Genomic DNA, 19,867 nt, shown 5'->3' with positions numbered 1-19,867 from the left:
CTCCCCGAGCCGCAGCGTTTCCCGTCGCATCTCCGAGCCACCCCCTCCCTCTCCCTCCCTCCTTCCCATCCCCCTTCTTTTCAAGCGTGAGACTCGTGATCCTTCCGCCGCTTCCCTTCTTCATTGACTCGGAAAAAAAATCCCCGAGGAAAATAGAATATTCAAAGTACTTATTTTCAATCAAGTATTTGTCCCCGTTTCGCGTGATATATATATATATATATTTTTTAGGATTCTTCCCGCCCCCCCCCTCCTTTTCTCTCCTCCAAGGAAAGGGAGGGGAATGAATTGTATTTTTCCCCCCTAGTCTCAAATCATCTATGTTAAATACCCACACTGATCTGTCTTGAAGGAGAAATACATCGCTCGTTTTTTAAATAGCTATACAGAAGGAGTGGAAAAAAACGCAAAAGAACGAAGTCTTTTTCTTTTTCTTGTGGGAGAACTTAATGCTGCTTTTGTCATTAACCTAACATCCCAACATACAACAAAAGGAAGAGAAGGAGGAAGGAAGGAAAAGAAGGTGATTCAGGAAGAGAGTGATCATGTCAGGGCGGCCCAGAACCACCTCCTTTGCGGAGAGCTGCAAGCCAGTGCAGCAGCCTTCGGCGTTTGGCAGCATGAAAGTTAGCAGTAAGTATTGATTTTCTTCTCCACCCTTCTCCGCTGCATCCTTAAAATAGGAAACCTGGAAATGCCAGGGTCGTCAGGTCTTAGACCTCCCGATACAGCCATCAGATGTGATGGAAATGGGCAAGAACCTGTCTGCAAGGAGGAAGCAGCTCCCTCTTTTCTCCTCCCGTACCCCCTCCTCCGGTCTCATTAACCTTGAGTTGAGAGAATACGATTTTTGTTTGGACGATTTGATTTGCAACTTATTTTCTTCTACTTGCCTGGCTGTTGGTAGTCGGCTGTGTTAAGTGCTGGAGTATTTCCGCGTTAAAATAGCGATGGTAGTGTTGACTTGCTCATCCTTTTGGAGAAAGGACAAGACTTGATTCATAAACAACATGATGTATTGTTGCTCATTTTATGTCGTTTGGAATGAGGGGTATTTTAGTTAGATCAGGTCTCAGGGGTTTCCATCGTTTTGTATATACTTAATGGAGAGACGGAGTGTTACAGTTGCCTGACATTTCTTTCTTGCTTGTGTGACTATACAAAGTATTTGTTCTAAATCCTGAGATGAACTTGTTCAGTAACGGGCGTTCACGTTGGGAGGCGAGTATTGATTGATTCCTTCCTTTACGAGGGGCTAGCAGCTAGTGGGAACTGCTGATACCCAGCAGCAGTAGTATCTCTATTTGCATGGTTTTAAATTGGATAAGTGGTTTAATGTGTTATCTTTGATCCTTCCCGTTTTGACATTACCTGTCTACTACTATATAATTTATGTTTAGGCAAAAGGTAATTTGGGAATAGGTCCAATTTTTGATTGAGGTTTGTATTGTCATGTTGCCAAATACTAAGTTGAATGTTAATTGTTACTGACTTGTCATTTAAGTTCAATTTTGGGTGCCATTGCATTTGTACTTGTTAAATGATAGATGGAGGTCAGGGGTCCCCTTAGGATTATTTAAAATGCTCTTGCATTGTTTTTCTGTCACATTTAGATAAAACTATGGATTTAGTTGTGAGAATATGGATTTAGACCTTTCCATCATAGGTTTTGCAGAACGCTGTGGTCCTGCATATAATAGGGATATTTGGGATATTTGTTGCTAGAGTGTACTCTTGTCCCAGATTTGTGCTGAAAGTCTGTGTTCTTGAGGTGTTTGGTATACTAAGTATCCAGTGTTCTGATGTATCTCTACTTGTGGATTTGTTTATGTGCTATTTAATGACAGCGTATTTAAAAATATTTCCAGAATTTGGCAAAAATTATAGTTTCTTATCCCACGAGGGCAAAGAAAAACTATTTTGTTGCCTAGAAGAAGGAGAGAACTGAAGAACTGAGATTTTTTTTTTTTAGAAATATATGCTGTTATGTGAAATTGATTATATCCTTAAGGAACATAAAATGATTCTTGTTGAATTCAGGATTTCAATTCTGTTGGCTTTTGGAACTTACCTGAAACAGGATAGTCTAAGGTAATAGCTGAATGGGAGGTTATTTTTGAAAGTTAATTTGGAGTGGGGTTTGTGGGGTGGTGACTAGCTAGTGCAGAATGCAGGGTATGTGAAGAGGGAAGCTGATGATGCATCTTCAGGGAAGGGTCAAGCTTTCTAAGCACTTCATGGGATCATTTGAAAGGAATATTTAAAAACTCTAGGGTAATTTTCAGCTATGATGAAGCAAATCTTATAATAGCTACTTTAGAGCCTCTTGTGCTATTGGGGTGTTTGTTTTTTCATCTTGGTAATATAGTTTAAAAACCACTCAAAATCAATTTTAGGTAATTAATATATTAGCTCTGTTTCAGAAAGCAAAATAAAATAGCTTATGTTAAAATTTTGGACATTTCATTTTATCCCCAGGATTTTCTTTGAAAATGACTTCTTAATTCTTGATAATGTGGATGTTGATTGATGAGGTAATTCTTGTAAAGTGTAGGTTAAAATGTTTAATTTTCTGTTATCATATAGATCAACTTAACATTTAAAAAGTTGGAGTTCAATGCTAATTGTTTTTGACAACCTTGACTTTAAGGACATTTTAGAAGAAAGGGAAATCATTAAATATTTGTTAGAGTGCTAGTGTTCAGGTACCCCTGTTCAAGAGAGAGATACATAAGAAAATGTAGTCCTTGTCCTCAAAAGCTTATCATTTAGTAGTAGAGGCAGATTATAGGTCAAAATATGAAGACACTACCAAGATGACTGTAAGATTATAAATACAAATAGAATGCTTTGTTCAGAGGAACAGGGAATAAAGAGGTGAGGCAGATGGGTTAGAGAGGGAAGACTTCCGCAGAAGTGTGTTTTAAGACAGGTGGTAAAGGAGGCAATAACTTCAATTGATACAGAAGCATACAGGCTTCTCAATGGAAAGATTGGACAGAGGTACAGAGATGGTGGTTTTTTTGTACGACAGGTAAATGATTTTTGTATTTACCAAGCAAGTTGGTAAATCTGAATTAAAGGAGTCTAAATAGGAAAATGAGAGGTGGAATCTGGAAAATACGTTAATAGCTGATGGAGGGTAGAAGGGGCCTGCCTATAAGAGTTTGGTTGAGCTTCAAGAGATATTGGAATTTATTGTAGATGGCTGAACCAAGATATTCGAAGATCATTTGGGCAGCTGAGTTGATGGATTAGAGTCAAGTCATTAAAGCCCTTTTAGGGATATAGTAAGGGTGTGTTGTGAATCATGAGGGAGTATAAAGTAAAATGTGAAAATGGGATGAAAAGAACACATTTGAGAGAACAACTGAATGAAGAACTGGCAGGACTTTGTATTGGATTGAAGGGGAATATTTGGGAAGGAGTCAGGAGTTAAAAATAAATTCTGATGTTACTGGTCTGGAAGAGTTGACTGCAAGTTAAATTGTTGGTTGTAATGGGAAAGTTGAGAAAGTTTTGAGATGAGAGGGTAGATGAGTTCACTTTTTAAAAGTTTAATATACAATAGGTTCCCTTGAAATTCAGCAAACATAATTGGTTATTGGCAATGATATTTAACTTTCCAGCCTATTAATTGCACAGTTTCTAATTTTTCTACACTTAAAAATGTTGATTTATTTTTGGAAGTAGTAAACTAAGGTTTTCATTTAAATGCTTTCCATTAAATTTCTAAAAAAGACAATTTTTAAAATGTAGATTCAATAGCTTTGCACTTGAAAAACCCAGTTATAGTTCCATGTTTATTTATTTGAAAACAATGAAAATATTTTTGGCACTAAACTGTGATTTTAAAATTTCAGGTATTTTATATAGCCTTAGGCTTTGGTACAACTTAAAACTTTTCATAAATATGATTATTTTCAGGTAAACTGCACATTTAAAATAGTGGTAATAATAATAGCAGCCTTCACTTGGTTTGTGAAGGACCAGCAGACATTAAAAGTTGATTCTATAACAAGTTGTTTTGACTTTTTTGTTGAACTAAGCATTCATTGCAAGTTTAAATCAGTATTTTAAAAATATTTCTTTTTATTTACGATGGTGAAGCCAACATTTCTTTTTATTTATATCTAGATTCAAATGTTATTAAATAAATATTAATAGCTATACAGTTCCTTTTGTAGAATCACTTGGTACTATACTCAAAATAGAGAAAATAAGGACCCTGTCTATGGTGATTTTGGTTAAAATATTAATAATAAATCCCTTTGGTATACTATTGGTGAAAATTTAGCTAGTTGCCTAGGTTTAAAGAGAAGATTTGGAAAGAGGGAATTAAGTTGAGTATTACTTATTTCCTCATATAAAACGTTTTTAGATCAAAATTGTTTTTAGTAATGAGAGAATGATTAATAGTATTTGTGTATTTAGTTATGGTGATTAAAACCAAAGAGTAGTTGGCAACTTAGAGTTCCTGTATTCCCAAGGAAGAATAATCTCTTTGTGACACCCAAAAATTAGGTTTAGAATTTAGCCAATTTCTAGATTATCCATGTTGATGTTGGAAAAGAGCTCATGTGTGAGACTGAAAACTAGAACCTTATTTTCATTTCTTTCCCAATCAGACCTTTCCAGAGTTCTTAAAACACTAAGACCTTCATATGAGAATTTCATATTATCGTATTGCATGCACTGGTAGAAACGGCTAATTGTGAATTGAGGCACAGGTACTGGGGGAAAACTTGAAGGGAACACAGAGATTTCCAAATCAATTTATGGTTGATTGGGAATTGCATTCAGAGAATGAGGTGACATCTTATCATAACTGAAAGTTAGTACTTGCATCCTGTGTTGTTTGCCCCCTGTTTTGAACTTGAGTTGCAGGTATGAGATACTGTTTTGGAGAAGTTTGCAATTTTTGGAAGTGTCAGCAAATTCTTAGGCTGGGGGAGCTCTATTTTTGCATGTGCTGAATGTATAGAGAAGGCTGTGAAACATGCATGTGCTGACACTGTTGCCATAGTAGTTCCATACTTTTAAAATATGGATTTGTTAGAGTGCTAGTGTGTTTGTTTTTTTATTAAGACTCATGGGACTGTAAGACAGGGATGGGGATGGGCAGGCTGTGAGACTGTAGTATCTCTTATGCTCCGCCCTACAATGGAGAATGGAAGGGCAGAGCACGTGGGTGTGACAGGAGTAGATGCTGGTACTAACAGGACCAACCTGATTTCCCAGATGCTGTACTACCAAGAACATAATCACTATGAATAAATGAATTTGTTGTAATGTTTAGCATCATTTTCTACCATTTTTTGAGGGGGTTTGTGCAAAGGGAATCTTTCATGATTTCAAGTACATAGTATCTTCATGGTTCATTAATTTTATTTTATTATTTTTAAAAAATATATATTTTATTGATTTTTTACAGAGAGAAAGGGAGAGGAATAGAGAGTTAGAAACATCAATGAGAGAGAAACATCGACCAGCTGCCTCCTGCACACTCCCTACTGGGGATGTGCCCGCAACCAAGGTACATGCCCTTGACCAGAATCGAACCTGGGACCCTTGAGTCCTCAGGCTGACGCTCTATCCACTGAGCCCAACTGGTTCGGGCATAGAAAAGAGGTTGCAATCTTTGTTTCTATCTTGGGTCATACAAATCTTTCTTGATTATATAAGTATCTTTGAAATTGGTTAAATTGATATAGAAATGTACATTTATATAAAGGCCTGTGTGAATAGAACAGCAAAGAAAAATTGACAGAGTTAAAGAACAATTTGTTTTCCCAAAAGTTTGCTACCACTAAGTTGACACAATAAAGCGATATTCTATTTATTATACAGTTTTTATTTTTGTTTTTTAAAAATGAGTTATTACTCGGCAAATAATGAACATTCATTAAATTATGTCAATATATACTTGTGTCTGTAATGTACTTGGTCTGGTACAAGGTATAAAGATAAAACTTCGTTGATTTGGAATCTAGTTTACAGTTCCCCTTCCCACTCTGCTTATGTTTTGGGGAGAAAGGTTTACTTTCAAAGGGTATGCAAGTAAAAAATTTGTAAATGGTTGAATCTTAATTCTATTTGTATTTATAATCTTACAGTCATCTTATAGTTTTCTTAGAAGCATTTTGGCTTGATCAGATTGAGGCAAAATGATGAATTTTTAAAAAACTAATTCTGTCAAACCAACTTTTTCTTTAAAAAAAAAAAATCCTCACCAAAGGATATGTTTTTCATTGATTCTAGAGAGAGGAAGGGAGAGGGAGAGGGAGAAAGAGAAGCATCAATGTAAGAAACATCAATTGGTTGCCTCACATAAGGGTCCCAACCAGGAATCAAACCCAAAACCTGGGAATGTACCCTGACCAGAATTGAACTCAGAACCCTTTGATGCATGGAGCGACACTCTAACCATTGAGCACCACTGGCCAAAGCCCAGCTTTTCCTTTTGTCTCCAGGGTACCATTTCCAACAGTGGCACAGATATGATTCATTAATATGTTCCCTTATTAACATAGTCTAGAATTGTTAATTTCTTGATTGTCCTTTTAAATCAATTTAATAATAAAAAGTGAACATTTCTGACAAAGGAGTAACTATTTTTCTAGTAACTTGTATTTCAGATGATGGTATAATTTAGATAAATTTACAGGTTTACAGATTGGCTAGGCATGCCCTAAAGCCAGAGAGGTGGTAGGTAGGCAGACAGGCAAATATATTAGTAACATTGGTATAAAGCAGTAACGTTAGTACTACATTTTTTTCATTATCATTAATTGTAGCATGTTGAAATCCTTGGCTTAGAAAGCAAAAAATAAATAGGTTACCCTAATAGACAGTATTAATTAAAGTACATTAATTAAAGTACATTAATAATTGATTGACATGGGATATGTCTATTGAATGCTTACTGTGTACTAAGTATTCTGCCAAATTCTTTACTTGCATTACAACAGTTAATCATTACAACATTTCTACAAAGTAGCTAATACTGTTATCCCCATTTTATAGATGAGGTAAATGAGATTCAGAGAGGTAAAGCAACTTGTTCACGATTACCTGGCCAGTAAGTTGCCGTGTTAGAATTCAAACCCAGGCATTCTGATTCTAGAGCCCTTGTTTTTTATTTGTATGTTGTAGAGAATGGATTGCTTCTTACCTTAACACTACGATTCCAGAGATAAGCTAAAATGCTTTTTGCTTTTAGGATAATTTAGCAGTGACTTTCATTATTAGTACTGCTTTTGAAATTAGTTTCAGGAATGCCTGTTAGCAGATATAGTACTTAAATACTTATAGTTAACATTGGAAAAAATCCTCAATTATTTTAAGATTTTAGGGAAAACTTATGAAGAAAAACATTGAAAATGAAAATATTAGGGCTTATGGCAGAACAAAAAAAATAAGTAATATATGCTATTTTTTTGTTTAATGTTCATTCAGAGCACTGGTTTTTATTGAAAAATACTGATTATAAATAAATCTGGTGTATATATGTATTTATATTTCTAGGTGATACTAGAATGTGATTCTCCAAATTAGCCTTTATTAAGGATTATTATTTATCTCCATCTTTTCTTATAGGATGTACAGTGTTCTACGTGTTCTTTTTCTTCTTTTTTGCTTGCATGTACACAACCAATGAACAAGTTAGTTAAGTATCTTTTGGACATTTGTTAGGTCTGGAACTGTACCTGCAGGTTTTTTTTGTTTTTTAAAGAATAACAGCTATGCATCAATGTTGAGTTGGAATTGGGTTATTTGAAATATCACCTCTTTTGGGAATCAGGAAATAAAGCAAGAAAGCTTCTGAGCAGCTGAAATCCCCAGAAAATAAATGATGTATACAGTTTGCTCATAGGTTGGTTTTTAGGCTATTATTTAAACTTCTTTATTATTATTTAACACAGTTCTAATTCATTCAGTTGTCTGGTTTTCTAAAATTGAAAATTAGAAGAGACTGAATGGATACTGATACTGCTAAAAAGAATAGACTGACAATTCAGGGAAACAAGCATATTGGGATTACTTAGTGTAGGTTTACACAGCTCCAGGGGAAATCATCATGGTAATTGTTCAAAATGTTGATCTAGAGAAGGTTAATTTATACTACCTTCACTCTCTGTTAAAATAGTAGGAGTCAGGAAAGTCTCTTCTGGATAGCTGGGGTTCTGTAATAACTTCTCATTATATCAAACATTCTCTAAATTTGTTGGTCACAGAAATAATGAAAAAAAGAGCTGGGTCATCTCATCTCTGTCTGGTTGACCAACTCTAGTTGAATTTCAGTGATATGGATAAAGGTACTAAAGTCTTCAGTATGCTAACTCATAGTATTGTTTCCAATTCTTTCTTCCGTTTTCCATCTACATTTAATAAAAAACATTTAATTGGGCTGTTGTTTTTAACATGTTTCTATTGATTTTTTTAGAGAGAGAAGAAGGACGAGGGATAGAGAAATAGAAACATCAATGAGATAGAAACTTCAATCAGCTGCCTCTTGTATGCCCCCCACTGGGGATTAAACTCACAACCCAGGCATATGCCCTGAGCAGGAATCAACCAGTGACCTCTTGGTTCATGAGTTGATGCTCAACACCTGAGCCACACTAGCCTGACTGTCCATCTACATTTATTACTCAGACACAGCATTTTATCTGATTTAAGGTTTATTGTCCTAGTTTTTTTTCTGTGGCATATATGGAGTTGCTGTTTAGATATTCACCTGCCCATATTTTCGGTTTGTGGAATACTTGAAGGCACTGCATGGAGTTATTTAAGCTTTCTTATGAATTATGATTGGTTATTAGAGAGTAACTTTACCAAATACATGTTGTATGGTCTATGTAATGAGAATTGAAAAGGGTAGGTATCTTTTTTTTTTTTAATTGATTGGTTGCCTCCTGTACCCACCCAACAGGGTATTTAACCCACAACCTGGGTATGTGCTGCCCTGACCAGGAGTCGACCTTTTGGTATATGGAATGACACTCTAGAACCAATTGAGCCACACTGGCCAGGGCAAAAAAGTGGGTATCTTAATTGTTGATCTGAAGAAAAAGGACAGTCTTGGCAAAGTACTTTTTTCTTTTCTGAATGTCTAAGAAATTCTTAGGGGCTTAATTGGCTAATTTGATTTAAAAGGTTGTTTTTGATTTCTTTATAAAGAAGGCTAACCTATCTTAAAAATGTGATTCTCTCTACTCATTGTTTATTTATTTATTTATTTATTTTTATTTCTTTATTGGTTAAGGTATTACAAATGTGTCCTCATCCCCTCATTAACCCCCAACTTCCCCCCCGTACTCATTATTTCTTAAAATCAGTTAAATCATTTACATTGATAACCACTTTTTTCATGACTTGTGTTGAAGTTACTGAGCTGCATCAAATTACTACTCTTAGACTTTTGAGTTTGTAGAGGCTGCACCTGAATATTTGGAGGTACTAAAGTTATGCTTGTCATCAGATTGATAGTATTACATTTCATCTCCTGTTCTAATGGAATTTCAGTGCTTTGACACTATATACATTATTTCAATTCTTAAAGGAAGAGGGATGCTTTGAGTTGGTATGGTTTCAATAGTAAATGTAATTGTATGTATATACATATATCATGTTTATACTAGAGGCCCGGTGCACAAAATTCGTGCACAAGTAGGATCCTTAGGCCTGGCCAGCAATCAGGGCCGATCTGTGGGGCAACTGGCTGGGTGATCGGGGCCTCCCGCTGGTACTACCTTGGCTGGCCTGGGGCCTGTGGGCTGGGGGCAGCACCTGGTTGAGTGTCTGTCCCCTGGTGGTCAGTGCACATCATAGCGACCGGTCATTCCACCAGTTGTTTTGTTGTTTGGTCGATTTGCATATTAGGCTTTTACTATATAGGATGTAGTAACCACCAAAATATTATTAATTGGATGTTGTATGATAAACAGTTACACGCTTATTTACATATTTTGCTTTAAAAAATAGAATTTACTCACACGATTCAGAATTTAAAAGGTATTCAGTGACGTCTTCCTCTTGCTCCTGCTCTGTAACTACCAGTTTCCTTTCCTGGAGACAGCCAGCATTCCAATTCCTCCCTCCCTCCCTCCCTCCCTCCCTTCCTTCCTTCCTTCCTTCCTTCCTTCTGTTTATTGGTTTTTAGGGAGAGAGGAAGGTAGAAGAGAGAAACATTTATGTGAGAGCCCAACATCAATGGGCTTGCCTCCTGCGTTGCCTCCACTGGGAATTAAGCTAGCAACCTGGCCTGACCAGAATTGAACCAGCAACCTTTCAGTGTGCAGGACAACGCCCAACAAACTGAGCCACACTGGCCAGGGCCCAATTTCTTATGTATAATCTGAATGTTTATAGGTTAGTTCTAGTACGAAATTATGTTTTGTTGCATACATACCTGAATTGACCCTGGCTTTAGCATAAGAGTGCTAGAATTAAGACAAAAATTAAATCAGTTACTCTAGAAAATTGCTGTTGCTTTTTATCACTAAATCTAAATGTTTTAGATTACTAAATCTTTATTTTCTGAATGTGCATTAGATGGGGAGTAAGTGAACTTGAGAGAATGCTTCTCATGGCAATAAGAGGTAAAATGCATTCAATGAACACTTAGTAGCACATTTAAAATACTTCTTACTGTGTTTGAAAAATGATCTGTAGTGTCAGGTAGATAATATCTGTGTTTTTTCTGGAAATAGTTGCTTATTTTATGGTAAAGAAAAAGACAAAGGGTAATTTTTTCCTCTAACTTTCCATTTTTCTAACATCTTAGATGAAAAAACCTGTTCTCTTGAGAGATCAGAGGCGCAGAGTGCGTCAATGTCAATGAAGCCTGTGCCTTTTACCTCTTTAAGAGCGCACGGTTTCATTCTGCTCGTAAACCAAGCACTCTTTTGTCATTTAAAAAAATTTTATTTTTTATTTTTATAAAGTAATATACTAATATTATTGAAAGAAATCAAATAGTGCAAAAAGTCTTATTATGGAAGCCAGTCTCCTATTCCCCATTTTTATTTCCCAGAGGCTGTTTCCTCTAGTAGTTTTTATCATATTTTTAATTAGTATACTCTTTGTCTATTTCTTACAATTATTTTTAAGTATTTATTGTCTTTTCATTATAGTAGATACTATTTATTGTCATTCTCATTTTCCTTTTGCTATCATGCTAATATAATTATACCACTATTTTTAGTTTATCATTATTTATGTAAGTTATAACTTAAATGATTAATACTCAATACCTAGATAATAAGCAATATTCTTAGCAGAAGGAAGTAGTGTACAATGATCACATTTCCTTTTATAAAACAGTTTTATTGATATATAACTCATATCATAAAATTGATTCAAAAAGTTGTGGTTTTTAGTGTATTCACAGAGTCATGTAACCATTACAGTTTAATTTTAGAACATTTTTTATTACCCCTAAAAGAAATCCTGTACCCATTAGCAGTCATTCCCCACATTCCCCTTCTTCCCAGCTCTAGGCAACCACTAATTACTCTGTATGGATTTTCCTATTCTTGACATTTTATATAAATGGAATCATATAATATGTGACCTTTTGTGACTGGCTTCTTTTATTTTCCATAATGTCTTATAGGCTCATTTATGGTACAGCATTTATCAGCAGCACTTTCTTCTCTTTTATTGATAAATAATATTTCATTGTATGGAAATGCCATCATTTGTTTATCCATTCATTAATTGATGGACATTTGGATTGCTGTCTCTTTTTGGCTAGGATGAATAATGAACATTTGTAAACATGTTTTTGTGTGGACACATTTTCAGATCTTTTGGATGTATACTTAGTAGTGGAATTGCTAGGTTGTATGGTAATTCTGTTTAATATCTATTTTAAAATTGATTGATTTCATTTTTATTGATTTCAGAGAGGAAGGGAGAGGGAGAGAGAGATAGAAACATCAATGATGACAGAGAATCATTGATCGGCTACCTCACGCCCGCCCCCTACTGGGGATCGAGCCTGCAACCTGGGCATGTGCCCTTGACCGGAATCGCACCAGGCACCCTTCAGTCCATAGGCCGACACTCTATCCACTGAGCCAAACCAGCTAGGGCCTGTTTAATATTTTAAGGAACTATGAAACTTTTCAAAGTGACAATCGCATTTTCTTTGCTTTTATTTTTTTAAAAATACTTTATTGTTGCCATTTATCTTTTCTTGCACTGTTTGCAATGATCATAATCTTGGTTTTTCCCCCTCAAGTTTTATCAGGCATTCTGTAGATTCTGCCCCACCCTCTCTAATTTTCCTTTTTCCTGGAGTCCTCGTCTTACTACTGGGATCTGGCCTCATTCTTCTGCAGGTCTCGCTGTACAGCTGTCATCTTCTGATTTCTTTAATTGTTCTTTAGTGCCCACTCTCCTTTTTCCTAGATCCCATGTATTTGTATCACTAAGTAGTTCTTACCTAACATAATCTCATGACGTCAGCCACCAGTGCCCAGAGTATTAACTGCTTGGTAAATGTATCTGAAAAAGTTATTAGTTGGTTGTTTTTTCTATATTTCCTCCGAAATGCTAGTTAAGAAGCTGACAAACTTTTTTGGTTGGTTTCTCACCTTTCAGTATCTAGACACTGAGGCATACATGTTTTGAGATGTTACATTGTATCACTATGATCAAATGATTATAGTGATACCAACATGAAGAAACAATATGAAGCAAGTACATAAATCTGAACAATATTAATATTAAGCAATTGTTTAAACCAGAGCTATTCAATAGAAATATAATGCAAGGCACAAATGTGAGTCACATGTGTAATTTTAAATAACATATTTTGTTTAATCCAATGTATTCAAAATATTATTTCAATATGTAATCAAGTTGAAATTTACTGAGATATTTTACTTTTTTGGTATTAAATCTTTACAACCTATTGGATATTTTACACTTATAGTTGTTCCTAATTTGGAGTAGCCACATTTTAAGTGCTCATATGTTGATAGTGGTTATTGGACAGTGAAGGTTTAAAATATTGTTCAGGAATTATGTTATTCTGTAATATTGTTGCCATTCTGTCTGATCATATAGTCTATTATAAAGTGTATGTGGTTTTAAAACACTTAATTGATTTGTCTCATTGCTTTGTCATGTGCTTGCTATATCAGGTAATAATTTTTCTCCCATATTTTAGCACAACTGTTAAAGTGTACATTGAAATTCTTATTGATATGCTTGTTAGATGTTGTCATTGTCATGGTCCTGATGGAATTTCATTAGTCTATTCTTTGTCTTATGTTCTCTTCCCTTGCTGTTTCAATGACATATCCAGCTTTCACAGTCCCAAAGGCAACCTCAGCCACTTAGTCTTCCATGCCAATTGCATGTGACTCCTGTAGCACCCTCTATCCTCCTCTTTCTGTTCTGTGTATTCTAGTTAACTTGTTTTTGTCTCTCTCTAGGGAATTATAAATTCCAGTATGGCAAAAAATATTATCCTCAGCTTTGTATTTTTGCATTGTGGAGCACAGTGCTTTCTGTATTGGGTCATTTAATACATATTTGAGTTAAAGGCAATTTGTTATGGTAGTTAGATTAATACTATATACATGGTGGTTACATGGTATAGACTTGCTATGTCATCAAGCTATCACTGATGTTTCTCGGAACATTTAAGTTTTGATAAAAGAAATTATAAAGTTAAACCTAGGCTTTTCTTTAAATATGAAAGAACAATAGTAGGAAAAGGAAAGAGGCAGAGATATAGCACTTATACTATGTGCTTAATGCTGAGTAGTTCTGAACTCTTTGGATGTATAGCTGAATGAATGAAAGAACTCATGTGCTAGGTTGCACTAGTTAGTAAGCATAGTACCTTTGAAACGTTGAACCTGTCCAGCTACTACAATACCCCCAAGCCTTCCAGGATATTATTTGGAGAGTATAGAAGAGAGATTTAGAACAATGAAACCTGACAAATAAATTTCTTTATTTTTACCAAGTAGCTTATCCTGCAAGAGATAATGTAAAGAGACAGTATTTAAATATGAACAGGCCCGGCTCCATCATTATGGATGTACTTAGACTTGTAATTGTATTGTGGGGATTTATGAAGTTTTTAATTTTTACAGGACCTTTTTTTGTGTCTCTAAGACAATATGTACTTGATGTACAAGTGCATTTAAATATATCAATTTAAGAGCTTTCCCAGACAGTGAGAAATATAAATAAACAATATGGGTTCTTTTACTGAATACTTCAACCTCTTAAATAGCTTTAATTTTGCTGTTTGTATTTGTATCTGGCTTCTTTCACTTAGGATAATGTTTTCAAGGTGCATCCATGTTGTAGCATGTATCAGTATTTCATGGCTTTTTATGGCTGAATAATATTCCATTGTCTGAATATACCACATTTTATTTATCTGCTCAGTTGATGGGTTATTTCCAGAGTTTGGCTGTTTTGAGCAGTGCTGCTTTGACTATTTGTGTACAAGTTTTTGTTTGAACAATTTTCAGTTTTCTTGGGTATTTACCTAGGAATGGATTTGCTGGGTCATGGTAATTCTACGTTTAATTTACTGAGGAACTGAAAAACAGTTTTCCCAGTGGTTGTACCATTTTACACTTCAGTGTATAAGAGTCCCGATTTTTCCACATCCTTTCCAAAACCTGTTCTTTTCCATTTTTTGATAATGGATATCCTAGTTGGTATGAACTGATATCGTGATTTTAATTTGCATTTCCATAATGACTAATGCTGTTGAGCATCTTTTCATGGGCTTGTTGTATATCTCCTTTGGAGAAATGTCTTTTCAAGTCCTTTGGTCTTTTTTGAAGTGGGTTGTCTTTTTGTTCAGTTGTAAAGGTTCTTTATATAGTCTGGATACTAGACCCCTATCAGATATATGATATGAAAATACATTCTCCCATGTTGTGGGTTGTCTTTTTATTCTCTTGCTAGTGTTCTTTGATGCACAGTTTTAAATTTTGATGAAATTGAATGTACCTACTGTACTTCTTTTTTCCTCCTTGTGTTTTTGGTGTCATGTCTGAAAAAGTATTCCCAAATCCAGTCATGAAGGTTTACCCATATGTTTTCTTCTAAGGATTTTATAGTCTTACTAGAGGCCCGATGCACGAAATTCATGCAAGGGGCTCGGCCCTTGCAGCCACGATACTTGCAGCCCCTGCTTCTTCTGGAAGGTCATCTGGCTGTCCGGTCTAATTAGCATATTATGCTTTTATTATTATCGATTTCTCATATTTAGGTCCCTAATTCATTTTGAGTTAATTTTTGTATGTGGTGTAAGGTGAGGGTCCAGTTGTCTAAGTTCCATTTGTGGAAGAGCCTGTTCTTTTCCCATTGAATGGTCTTGGCACCTTTGTTGATAATCAGTTGACCATAGATGCATAGGCTTATTTGTGGACACTCAATTTTATTCCACTGATCTATATTTTTGTCTTTACACCAGTAGTATACTCTCTTGATTATTGTAGCTTTGTAGTAAGTTTTGAATTGGGAAGTTTAAGTAGACCAACTTGGCTTCTTTAATGATATATTCATTATTGTTATTATTATTTAGAATCCTTTGTATTGCCATACAAATTTTAGGATCCCATTTTTCATTTCTGCAGAAAAGGACTTTGGGGTTTTGATAGGGATTGTGTTGAATCTTTATACATTGTTTTGGTTAGTATTCACATCTTAACAATATTAAGCCTTCTGATCCGTGAACATGGGATGTCTTTCTGTTTTTTAAGTCTTCTTTAATTTCTTTCAGTAATGCTTTATAGTTTTCAAGTATTATACCTCCTTGATTAAATTTATTCCTAATTGGTACTAATAAATTGAAAAATTGTAATGCTACTGTAAACTGAATTGTTTCTTAATATCCTTTTCAGAATATTGGTAGTGTATAAAAATATACGGCTGATTTTTGTTTTGATTTTATATTCTGTAACTTGCTGAATTTATTGTATGAATATTTAAATGAGAAACAAACACCATGAGTTCACACTAATATTTCCAAATTTGCTTTTAAGATTAGGGGTTTAGAATTTTCTCTTTAATTTTTTAAGCTTTATATGTATAGCTCTTTTATGCTGAAATCTTGAGAGTAGTGAATGTCTTGCTTTATTATTTACATATATCCGTATATGTATTAGTAGTATTGCTATTTTGAAATTGTAGAAAATGGTTGCTGAAAACAGTTTAAGAATTCTTGCAATTTAAATTCTAGGGATTTTCAGTTGAATTACTGTTTTAAAGTCATTTAAAATGATTTTTCTGAGGTTAAGTCAATTGATATATACTTCATTTTGCTGTCAATATTTAGCAGTAACCTATTTGCATTTTGATCTAATTTTGTTTTATAACTATTTAAAATATTTACATGGTTCCAAAACTGTAATACGAGGTAATCAATTATATTAGTTTTGGATTACTTAAAAATATGTATGTATATTTATTCATATTTCTCCTTCTTAGATAAAACTTATACTTTATTTTTCACCTTGTGTTTTTTTACTAAACAAAAATCCTGGAAATCACAGTGTATGGAGCTCTTCCTTAGTGCTTTTTATACCTGTATAGCAATGATTTTTTTATTCACGCAATTCCATATAGATGGACATTAAGGTGCTATATAGGGAAATTTTGATGGGCCCAAATGCCTGGTTTTTCTTCTGGCAGTGAAACTTTAAAATATTTTATTTCTCATTTTTATCATAAAGATGTTATTTTACCACAGATACTCAAAGAGTATAGAAGCATACACAATAAAAAGTGTAAAGTTTTCTTGATTCCCATCTGTCCACTTTCCGCCTATGCCTATCTCCAGAAATTTCTGGTAAGTTAGTTCAAGACATTTTTTAGGAGTGTACAGCATTTATATATACTACTACAAATGTTTTTTAAACAAAATTGGGATCATATCAATATTCTGCAGCTTAACATTTTAATGAAATATATTTCAATTGAACTTTAGATTTGGATAATGAAAAAGAATTTGAGTATAAATAAGACAAAAATGATTTTGAGACTTTTTTACTATACTCAATTTAATTTAAAGGTTTTGTGTGTGTGTGTTTTTATAACTTCCTGAATTTTCTGTATCATAATTCCTGCTCTAAAATCCAGAAAGTAGTATGTTAGCTATATTCCTTTTTACTTTCGTTAGATTCAAAGTTATATTTGGGAAGCAATTGAGAAAAATTGTATTGTTGTAATATATTGTGGCTTAATACTAAAAGTAAATCCAAATAAAGTCAGGATACCTATTAACAATCAGAGTTCAATGTAAGCTCTAGGAAAACAGGAAAAGATCTTGCCTATCATGCTCACCACTGGGTTCCTAGCACCTAGGACAGCGACTGGTTCTCTCTTCTTCCCAATTCTGTATTAAATATTCACCATATAAATTATAACTAGATCATGCTATACAAACTGTTCTGTGTTCCTTTTTCACTGTTAAGATATTGTGAACATTTTTCATGTCAATGCTCTATTCTTTTAAATAAATGTATTAATGGAGATGCTGTGATGCATAATTAGGTAGTTTTAAAGACTTTAATTTGAACCCTAACCCCCTCTTAGACTTTCGCAGTCGTGTTTTTGTTTTTAAAATATTAGTGAAAGATGCTAACTTGAGAGTTATGGAATGAATGCATATAATTCTCTTTATAAAAGTGTATTATTTTTTAAATATATTTTTATTGAGAGGAAGAAAGAGGGAGAGAGATACAGAAAAGAAACATCAATGATGAGACAGAATCATTGATCGGCTGCCTCCTACAGGCCCACTTCTTGGGATAGAGCCTGCCACCTGGGCAGGTGCTCTGACCAGGAATTGAACTGTGATCTCCTGATTCATAGTTTGATTCTCAACTACCGAGCCACATCGGCCGGGCCACTTTAAAATATTTTGACAATTCACATAAGGAGAAATAAAACTAGTCAACACGTGAAAGAAAGAGTGTTCAATTTAGTATAAATAATGAAACACAAAAATAAAATAAGACAAAAATACCCTTGCTCTCCAATCACATTGGCAAAAATTAAAAATATAATAGTTGGTGACAGGGTTTTGGGAGATGTGTTGCTGAAGGAAAATAAATTTATATATTCTTTCTGGAGAGTACTTCAGAAGAGTATGAGTCATACTTCTGGGACTTTATTTTAAGAAAAAAAATTGAGGGTATGTGCACAAATTTAGATATATATGTGTGTTTATGAAAATTTTAGCCTGGGACTAATAATAATAAAACTACTTAAGTAGTGCTTCCACCATGCTGTACAGTACACTTATTTAATCTTTTCAATAATTCTATGGTATTTATGCAGTAGGATTAAAAATGATGACGTAGAAGAATATTTAACATGGGAATAAATTCATAAGAATGAGTAAAACAGCACATTGTTAATAAGTGTGTGCAGTGTAATTGCATTGACTGCAACAATATAGAGATAAAACAGTTTCTTCAAAATATGTATATTTATACTTATAATCCAGTTATACTTATATTCCTATTATTCAAATATATTAGTTTTATTTTTTATTTTTTACTAAACATATATTGTCTATCAAGAAACCTAAGTTATTTTTTAAAATGTCCTTTGGTTTTGCAAAAGTATTTGTTTCTTGATTCCTGAACAGTAAATCCCCTAAGCACCTTTAAAATAGAATTCCAGTAGTAGCAATTTAAATTTAAAAGTAACTTGTTGTGAACACGTAAGATAGGGATTAGCTCTGGCCAGTGTGGTTCAGTTGGTTAGAGTGTCATCCATTCCACATGAAGGAAGCAGGTTCGATTCCTGGTGAGGTCATATGCCTAGGTTTCCGGTTTGGTATTAGGTTGGAGCTCTTGCTAGACACAACCAATTGATGTTATCTCTCTCACATTGATATTTCTCTCTCCCTCCCTCCATACCTCCCTTCCTCCCCTCTTCTCCCTTCTTCTCTCCCGAAAATCAATAAAATGGGGATTTAAATGAAGCATGGTGTTTGATTTCTGCTAATTTGTTGGTGTTTTGGGGTGTTAGAAGTGGAAAAGAAGAGAAAGTTAAGCTTAAGTAACTCAAGTTGGAAGCCTGGCAATGGCAAAATAACAAAATCTTTTAAATGTTAATTTTGTGGTTGCTGGCAATGAAGTTTTATCATAAATGAAGAAGAGAAAGAGGTGGGTGGGGGAAAGAGAGAGGAAGAAGGAGGAGGAGGAGGGGAAAGGAAAAGGGGAGGAGGGGGAAGGGGAGTGGGAGGGTGAGATTCTGGCCTTATTGACTCTTGTGAGGGAACTAAGGAAGGAGGTATTGTTACACCTTCTTGAGAATTGGTTTTTCTCAAATCTTCTGAGTCTTTCTTGCTCTTACTCTTTTCAGGAATTGAGAAAATTAGTTCACCAGATTGCTGCTATGCTAATGAGTCTGATCTATGTAGGACTAGAATGTGTGCTAGTTTTATGTTAGTTTCATCTTTAAGAACGCATTAAAATGGTTTTCTCAGTGAGGCCTTCTTTGACCTCTTATTTTATTTTTTAATTAAAAAATACTTTTTGCTTTTTAGAGCAATATTAGGTTTACAACAAAATTGAGGGGGAGATAGAGAAATTTCCCATATACCCCCTGCTTCCACACATAGAGAGCCTCTCCCATTATCATCAAGATTTTAAAATGTAATTCTATAAAGACTTACTTATTTTACAGTTCTTTTGCTGTGTATGGTTTATTTTGCAGTTTGACTCCTTATTTTATTTATTTATTTTTTTAAAATATATTTTTATTGATTTCAGAGAGGAAGAGAGAGGGATAGAGAGATAGAAACATTAATGATGAGAGAGAATCATTGATCAGCTGCCTCCTGCATGCCCCCTACTGGATA

General features: G+C 34.4%; 1 protein-coding gene across 10 annotated transcripts in view; it reads left to right on the top strand.

Annotated features, from left to right (window-relative positions):
• Nucleotides 1-6: 6 nt before the first annotated feature.
• Nucleotides 7-19,867, top strand: part of GSK3B (glycogen synthase kinase 3 beta) — a 180,724-nt gene continuing 160,863 nt past the window's right edge. For 9 of the 10 annotated variants that reach the window (XM_005875349.2, XM_005875347.2, XM_005875345.2 and 6 more), the window contains exon 1: nucleotides 7-633. In XM_005875349.2, coding sequence (XP_005875411.1) covers nucleotides 546-633 — 88 coding nt within the window. In that variant the 5' untranslated portion in view covers nucleotides 7-545. Of the gene's footprint in view, nucleotides 634-8,293; nucleotides 8,319-19,867 lie in introns of those variants that run through there. The other variant, XM_014546982.1, reaches the window with a different exon arrangement.

The sequence above is a fragment of the Myotis brandtii genome, unplaced genomic scaffold, assembly GCF_000412655.1.
Source record: "Myotis brandtii unplaced genomic scaffold, ASM41265v1 scaffold46, whole genome shotgun sequence".
NCBI lineage: Eukaryota > Metazoa > Chordata > Mammalia > Chiroptera > Vespertilionidae > Myotis > Myotis brandtii.
Note: the sequence above shows the minus strand (reverse complement) of the source record. Positions and strands in the feature narration are given on the sequence as shown.